Source organism: Oreochromis aureus, linkage group 16 (genome assembly GCF_013358895.1).
Source record: "Oreochromis aureus strain Israel breed Guangdong linkage group 16, ZZ_aureus, whole genome shotgun sequence".
In the NCBI taxonomy this organism is placed as follows: Eukaryota; Metazoa; Chordata; class Actinopteri; order Cichliformes; family Cichlidae; genus Oreochromis; species Oreochromis aureus.
Genome location: NC_052957.1, coordinates 26,055,070 through 26,063,795, shown reverse-complemented (window position 1 = coordinate 26,063,795; position 8,726 = coordinate 26,055,070). Strand labels below are relative to the sequence as shown.

At 40.8% G+C, this 8,726-nt stretch overlaps 1 protein-coding gene across 1 annotated transcript; it reads right to left on the bottom strand.

The window, feature by feature from the left end:
• Positions 1–2,477: 2,477 nt before the first annotated feature.
• Positions 2,478–6,966, bottom strand: hpxa (hemopexin a). Its single transcript, XM_031732933.2, has 10 exons — positions 6,824–6,966; positions 5,893–6,221; positions 5,707–5,784; positions 5,359–5,516; positions 4,434–4,587; positions 4,080–4,292; positions 3,782–3,877; positions 3,497–3,624; positions 3,267–3,414; positions 2,478–3,039 (listed from the first exon to the last, which is right to left on the bottom strand). Exons 1-10 carry the CDS (start codon positions 6,949–6,951, stop codon positions 2,810–2,812), a joined length of 1,662 nt encoding a protein of 553 aa, XP_031588793.2. The 5' UTR covers positions 6,952–6,966; the 3' UTR covers positions 2,478–2,809.
• Between the last annotated feature and the right edge of the window lie 1,760 nt (positions 6,967–8,726).

Sequence of the window (8,726 nt, the reverse complement as noted above, 5' to 3'; positions counted from 1 at the left end):
TTCCTGCCCTGTATCTGCATTGCCTGCTTATGATTAGATGCAATACTATGATCTAATTGCAGACTAGTAAATGAAAGCACTGACCTTACAGTTTCCCTGTCAAACAGAGTTCCTCTCATTAGACACATTACACCAGATTTGATGTATGTGTGTTCTTGGGCTGGCTGCCTCTGTAGCCCACTGTGGCATCATATCAGGGCCGCTGAAGGGCTCCAGTGTTTCTCTCTCCATTGTCATCGCAGCAGCCGGTGGGGTGAAGTAAGGGATTGTGTGATCCGATGAAGCGTGCTGTTATCAGAGACTTCAACCCCAGTCATGAACCTGACATCATCCCATTGCCTCAGTTTAGAGCTGTGTGATGCTCAGGTCATTAAGGATGGGAGAAGCAACACCGAACATGATTAGATTGCTTTATTTTCCTGTCATAACTTCTAAGTGTATGTATAAAGAACTCCTGGGTCACACTCGAACTAACTGTAACTCTATGTCCTGTTTAATCAATAAAGTGTTATTGATGCTATGTTATGTAATTTACAGCAATGTTTGCTAGGATGATAGTTTACGGGGGTCAACATCTTATACAGGGGATGTTGCTTGTTGCAGCATGTCTTTGCTGCCATCTTCAACACTGATGTCATAATGTTGCACACATTAGTGTGGTGGATTGCTAGGGTAAAGTGGATATGACACTGGTGACAGGCAACCCACTGGCAAACACACTGCTAAACAAAATAAGAAACTCACACAGTGTTCAAAATGTGACCATCACATGTAAAGATATGCCACGCTTTTTAATGTGGGACTGTTACATATTATAGCTTTTAAAGAAAAAGCAAACTAAAGACTGATATTAGTAAATTCCCAAAATAATCACAAGTCGCTGTGACGCCTTGATATCATTCCTGACTCTCATCAGTGACAGCTCCACACTAGCCTTGAACTCAGATGCTTTGGAGGAAAGCAGAAAGTACGTTCTTGGAAAATATGTAAATAGTTTTTGTTTCTTTATTATAGTGTGTTTTTTGTCACTCGACTGTTAAGATTCGGAAAAACCTTTTTTTCTTAAGCAAACGGGACATATTGTGATGGGCTATGATGAGGATCACCATCAACGGTGACTTACTGTAGAGCTGTTTTGTTTTTTTCCCTGCTGAATGTGGACAGATACTTTTCCTCCTAGGACCTGGCGTCCACATATGTGGACATCACATTTTGGGTTGTCTAGACCAAAATACTAAATTTAGCTCCACAAGGGCCTGATATCCACTTACGAGGACATTATACTGCCTCTGTTTTATCAAAATTTAAAACCAATGTCTTCATATGTGGCTCTCATTTTTCTTATGTGTTCTTATGTGTGTACAAAAGTTTAAATCATTGTTTTCTTTTTTTATAGGTCAGCATTCACATATTTGAAAAACTCAAGTCTTTGTCTTCATTTTAAATTGAACAGATCTGAAGAAATCCTGGCAGATTTGGTATTTGGGGTTTGAACACTGGCTAAAAAAATGGAACCAGTCGCAGATACTTGAAAGTTAAACAAATTTAGTTCTTACCCTTTCGCAAAGACATGCACTGAATATTTTTACTGCTCACTGTTTATTCACCAGGTAGAAAACATCAGGTTTCAGTCAACCAAATGTTGTGTTTTTTCCAGCTTCAGCCGATCTGTGGAAGTTCACCAGCACAGGAACGCCAAAGCGTCCTACGGTTAATTCAAATCTCATCTCTGTGTGCCTCACAGGAATAAGACGATTTAACACCTGCTCTGACTTATCTGTACTGCTCTGTTTGCAAGAAACAAAAGCAGAGTTACAGAAAAGGCAAAAACAGAAGTATTATCCTCATTCTATCTCATAAAGTAGCAGATCAACAAAGTGGAACTCTTCTGCCCTCTGCTGGTATTTGATATACCTTTATTAGTCCCACAAGGGGACATTTCATATGTATGTTGTATGTATAAGGTTGGAAAGTCTCCTTGTTTTGGCTCTGGAAAAACTGTTCGCAAAACAGTTCCTCAGATGTATAAAATCACTAATAAATATTATCTTTAGACTTCTTTCTTCTGTCTATGCCACCTGTCTATAGGGCAGGAGCAGGGTGCACACCACACATGTTGCCACTCCATTGCAATCAACCAGCATAGGTCCACTTGAAAAAAGTCTAGTTAAAATGTACTGTAGTAAGTTATAAAAGAAAATGCAGTTACATGTTATAAATAACGTCATTTCTTTTTAAATTTCAGTGGCAGTGTGGCCTCATAAGCTACAGATATAGTCTACTCATATTCATGGTATATGTGTTGTTTGTGTGTACTGTACAGAAGGTATTTTGTTTCCTGGATTTTCAGAAAGTTAACTATGTAGGAAAAACTCTCTCTATCCTTGTAAGTGTAGTATCAGAGTACATGGACCTGCCTGAGAAACATCCTGGAAACTTATTAACACATCACAGAAATAAATCAGCACCGTTTCACCTTCTTGATTGTTGCCACTTTGCTTTATTCACAACAGCACTGTACAAAACGAATCACAGACAAACATCTGCCTTCTTGGTAGCACACTTTGCGTGGAGGACCACAGAGCTTTAGCATGAAAAGCAACAACCCTCTAAATGAATTAAAGAAGGCTACTTTGAGGTAAGACATGGAATGGAAACAATGGGTATGAAATACTGCATCAGCTGTAAGTGCTCTTAGTCAAAAGCTTAGTGACTTGTCATGTGGCGCCTCCTGTCTGAAGTTGTTGGTGCTTTTGTTTTTCCATATTTCACTGTGTTGTATGCGATGATCTGCACAACCCATTCAGTCCTAGTGATCACAGCCAAACAGCTCCAGAGACACTTTGTGCTGCTCAGGCAGGGACCTGGCAGTAGAAAGCAGTTTGGTGCTATCAAAGTGGTAGAAGTGATTTCCTATGATCACCTTAACTCCTCCGGGACCGCACATAGCAGTATCGACTCTCTTGAAGGGTCCGATTGGACGCTCGTTGCCTGCCTTACGTGGGGTGACTTTCAGTTCCACATCATACATGTGATTACCTGATGGAAAAAAGGCAGAACGATATGGTAAGATATCTACCTAAAACTCTTAGGTCTTTGTAAATATAATTGTGACCATTTTCAAGTAAGTGCTAAATGACTTATTGTGTGATCTAAGTGATCAAATAACACTACATGATGTAACTACATGTGTAGTTCAAAGCAGTCCTAGAAGTGATACAGGGATAATCAATACTTGCTTTCTGTATTTTTGCCAGTGTTTATACCTTTGATAATGTGAGCAATGTGATGGTCCTCACAGACGAATGCAGCATCAATGGGACCCTCAATGCCCAGCTCCTCCTTCACAGGCTTGGGGTAACCATCGAGGTGGGTGTGGGGCTCACCGACTTGGTAAACATACAAATTGTTATTCTTGGGAGAAAAGAGAAACAGAAAACATGGTAAATATGGCATGCAGAGTTAATGACAGGATCAGTGCTTCCAGGTGCTTTACCTTGATCAAGTAAAGGTGATTTTCATAGGAGAAAGCGGCGTCCACCTCACTGTGCAGCTCCTTGAAATCATTGTCGATGGTGTCAGAGGTCAGTGTGTCATTCTCATCTTTATGGAGGTAATGGTGGCCTGTGACATAAGAGAATAACTTAAGCTCTAATGAACGCTGGAAGTACAGCCAAACCGCAGACCCAGCCCTGATCATAATGCCGTCACTTCTGTACAGTGATTTAAATGTTGGAACAACGTATAAATGTATATGATGTGTTCTGATGTCAGATCTCACCTCTGAAGGCATAAATGTTTCCAGCGTCGTCTGATGTGATGGCATCCAGGTGAACACGGCTGCAGCGCTCTCTCTCCACATGGTCGCTGCTATTACCTGAATAAAAACAACAACAACAACAAAAAAAGTGTATTTTTGTTAAAAATACGAAACATAACTTTGGTCTAGAAAATTACAGTCCTGGAACATCTACAGCACAGAAACGGTATTTAAATCTACAGCTGTGTCAGATTTGAAGTCAGGAATGCCATTCACATTTCACATCTGATCACATTGCTCACTTTGCTTTTTAACTTACTGAACTTGGAGCATCTCATGAAGTAGTCGCGGGCCTCTTTGGGGTATTTGCCGTGCACTTCACCAGTCTTTGGATCGAATTTGGAGAACATGTGCCCGTGGAAGCAGTAGTAGTGCTCCATGAAGCGGAAAGCTGACGTGCAGTTCGGCATGGACTTGAACTCTTTCTCCTCTACAGCCTTGCTTTTAAGATCGAAGTGGTAGATTTCGTCCCCTTCAGGGGAAAAAAAAGACACGTTTGTTTAACATTTTCCCTCGGGTAGCTTTTCTTTTGACGATAGTGAAAAATGCTCTTGGTCTCATTGGAATAATAACCACAGTTTTCTCACAGTGTGGTCAGTGAGACTTTATTTACCTTTGAAGAAGATAACGGAGTCGTTGGGGCACTCTGGATGAGGACATTCCACTGCAGCATCCAGATGGTCAGGGATTCCAGGGAAGACTTCAGAGATATCCTTGGGATAGCCATCCTCCAGCTTGTGCTTGTAAAAGCTGAACACCTTGTTGTCCTATGTTTAAAATACACAAGTAAGATTAAACTGACAAGTCGTTAGGCTTCTAAGGCGACTCTCTCACTTTGTATCGCTTTCAGAAAGCAGTAATGCAGACAAAATTTATTTTGCAAAGGCTTCACATTTACAGCAGTTTTCAACCCCAAAGTTTGGGCAGTTGTGGAATGTTGATAATTTTTAATCATCATCACACTTGACCAGCTATAATTACTCATGAGAATGCTAAAAGAAACTGAGAAAGGTATTTGTGGTGCACACCAGTCCAGACTTTAACTTTTTTGGTTTTCAGCCTGAATTCTTCATCATTTTCTGTCATTTCTGAAAGAAACTTGGCCAAGAGAGAATATGAGCCTACATATGAATCTGAAGTAGTAGAACCACGTGTGAGACTGTGTTTCTGATGAAATGATGATGGTAAGTAATATGTAGGCGATCGTACTAGCTGCCCTCATCAGTCAGACAGTCAAAAGAAGAATTCATGACATGTCAGATGGCATGATGGAGACTATTTTGCACAGATATGAGTGCAGGTGTGCTTTTCACACAAAATGTTTGAAAACCACTGGCCTACATCATACCCGTTCTCTAGTCACACTGTCCTGCCAGCTCAACTGCAAGGACAGCTGTTGTCTCCCTCCCACTTTAGTCTTGCTATCCATCTTGCTTTGTGTTGTAATTCCTATTGGCTTATTTAAACTGTTTCCTTCTCTGGATGTTTGCCTGTTGCCAAACTCTGTTATGATCAATAACACAATAAAATGTTGCTACCAAGAAGAAGAACATGCGGTCGTGGTCGTCGGGGTTGTCTTCAAAGTGCATGTGGAAAGCAGCATCCACATGGCCCAGGTGATGATGATCGTCCAACTCAGCGAAACTCTTATTGGAGAACTCGGCATGGCCGTGGAAGCCCTTGAATAAATGGTCACCTGACAGAACGTATGTGGGACACAGTCATTAAACAGAGCCATTCGCACTTTTTATGCATGCTGCAGTGCGTACTCCATTAGAGCTCTATGATGATCAAACACATTTTAAAAGTATGACATATTCCCTGGTCATAGCATCCCCTCATGCAGTGTCAAAATGCCTGCCCATGACTCCTCTATAGATACTTACCCTTGAAAAAGTATGGGATTCCCTCTTCATTCACTGCAACAGCATCCATCTCAAGACCTGCACAGCGGTCAAGGTCATCTGCAGAATATCAGGTGAAAGTTAAAAGAAGGCTCATAATATAGAACATGATAGCACTTGTGTTGAGAAATGTCTGTGAATTTAAAAAAATAAAATCTTTCAACTCACGTCCTTCATGCCCATGTTCATGGTCATGTTCATGGTCATGTCCATGGTCATGTCCATGTGCATGCGGTGGAAGTCCTGCACCTCCATGCCCAGGTGGATGTGGTGGAAGTCCTGCACCTCCATGCCCAGGTGGATGTGGTGGAAGTCCTGCACCTCCATGCCCAGGTGGATGTGGTGGAAGTCCTGCACCTCCATGCCCAGGTGGATGTGGTGGAAGTCCTGCACCTCCATGCCCAGGCGGATGTGGTGGAAGTCCTGCACCTCCATGCCCAGGCGGATGTGGTGGAAGTCCTGCACCTCCATGCCCAGGCGGATGTGGGGGTTTTTGTCTGGTTTTAAGAGCAGAGAAAAGGCATGTTATCACTTTAAGCAATTTCACTCTAAACTTAGGCTCAGACTTTTAGTTTTACAAAGTTGTTAAAGGGAAAACGCACATGAGAGCAGTTTTCAGTCTTCACCTATTTTTCTACTCAAGCTATACTGTATGAAGCCACAATGTCATGTTGTGTGATATCCAGTGAAAATAATGAGATCACGTGGGGTTAAAACAATTCACATTAATGTAGCCTACTTACGAAAATATCACTGTAACCAGCTTTTAAAAAGTACATAACAATGCTTTTATTATCATAATTTCTTGTCTTATTCTTTCCCGTATCAATGCTGCTTAACTCAGGAACTATGAAAAGTGACTTTAGCTAAATTAAAGTGTTGCTTCAGATCTGTAATCATGTCTGCATTTAGCACAAACAACAAAAAAAATAAATAAGCTGGAAACATTTTAGATATGCAGCAATGACATAACATGATGTCCCCTGAAACGCATTACATTAGTATTGAGTTTTAATGAAAAAAAGTTAAACAACTGACATTAAAAAGCATTCAAACTGCCTGGGTTTTCTCTCTTCGTTAGAAGTACAAGTCCACTTACGAGTGAGCCCTTCCCAGGGCCAGGGTAAGCAACAGGACGCAGGAAAGCAGCTTCATGATGAGGATTCCTCTGAGACCAGAGAGGCCTGGAGAGCTGGGCCAAAGGTACCCCTGCAACTGCTGCTGCATCCTTTTATACGGTAGCCCAGTTTACAAAGGTCACATCACACTGGGTACCAGAGGAGGAGGGGACAATGTGCACAACCAGTAGCTTTATCAAAAGACGCCCACAATATTTGATGAGCCCCCAGAGCTGTGCCCCCACAGACCTCCACCTCTGACTTGTCTTTGTTCAAACCACCTACCAGGAAAATGAGTCCTGGTGCAACAGAGATTCATAGAATTTTATTTTTTGGGCACAGAAGTCTAATCACTTATATATCTTATGTCATCATGCTACAGCACTGAATAAAAAGCAGACTTGTGCAATCATCACTTTTGAGAACTTGAATGTGGGTGAATATTCTACAGCATTAAAACCTACATGCACACCAATGGTTACCTAATGTAATATTTATGCAAAATTAATGCTTTCCAAAGAAAGGCTCGTCGATATCGGTAGATCATTTGATGTGACAAAAAGTGTACAAAAGAATCTCTATTTATTTATGTGTATTTATAATTGAACCACTTTACTCATCACATGCAACAAATATCTTTTCAGAATATTCCAGAAGTCTGCCTGAGCTGGATCTGCAGGCCAGACCAGGTCCAGCTACCTGAGAGGTTACTAACCCACTACCCCCACAAAATTAAACAAAAACTGCTGACTGCAGCGTTTCACTATCCTTGGACTAAGTGTTGTACAATGTTTGTAAGGTGAACATTAACAGAAGTAGGATGGCCTCAGTGTAGGTAATACTTATCAGTAAAAATTGTTCCCTTTGTGTGGGCTCCATGTACGTGCTGCCTTCCATTCCATTTTTAATAGCTTTCCCTGTGCTTCCTATTTGTTGCAAATATGCTATTAAATGCACAAACAAAAGATTTACTAAAGCTCATGGGAGATGAAGTCAATAAATGCTGCCAAAGAAGTCACTGTAAGATTTGAAAAAAAAAGGAAGATAATATCAATCTCATTGTGTTATACTTTTTCAAATGTGCATTATGGTGTTAAATGATGTATAAACAAAACCTAATTTAAGTTTATGAAATGTTAGTAATGCTGATTTTTTTTTTTCTACTGCAGGAGCGCTGTTTGTTTGTTTTTCGTGTGATGGAAAATTTTCAGGTTTGAAGTGAGAAGAGAGAAGAGGATGCAAAGTTTCCATAAACCGTGACCATGAACGCTTTGGTGTACTTCTTTAACGTATTTTTAAGTAAAGAGTTTTACACGGTTTTATCAAACCGCTGTTCTGAGTCTGTGTTATTCAGTGCTGAAAACTAAAGTTGTGTGAAACTCACTCTGTGCAGTTAAAGAGGAATTCCAACAATGAGTGACAAACTTGTCTGTGAACATTGTTTCATTGCATTACAAGTCAAGCGTAACCCTGGCAGATCAGCTGATCTCAGTGGCAGTCCACATCAACTGACTGCTCTGCTGATGTCCTTCTGTACATCCAATTGGCACATTTCTTAGAACTGCCAGCCACTTTGCAACCCACTTATGCTTTTGCTCTGTCGTCATGCATGCCTGCTCTGTTTGTGTTGGTTTCTTGTTGCTGCTTTCTCTTATCATGTATGCAAATGGGAGGAAAGTAATGCACAAGAATGCAATGGTTTACAAATCTCATAAACCCATATTTTATTTATAGAAAATACCTTCAATCTTTAAAATGAATATGACAGAATCTGAAGAACTCAAATGTACCACAAAGTAGCATCACCTCTTCTGTTGTCATCTGGAACATCTGGGAACTAAGGAGACCAGCTGCCGGACTTTTGGGAGATGATTGTCCCCTTTT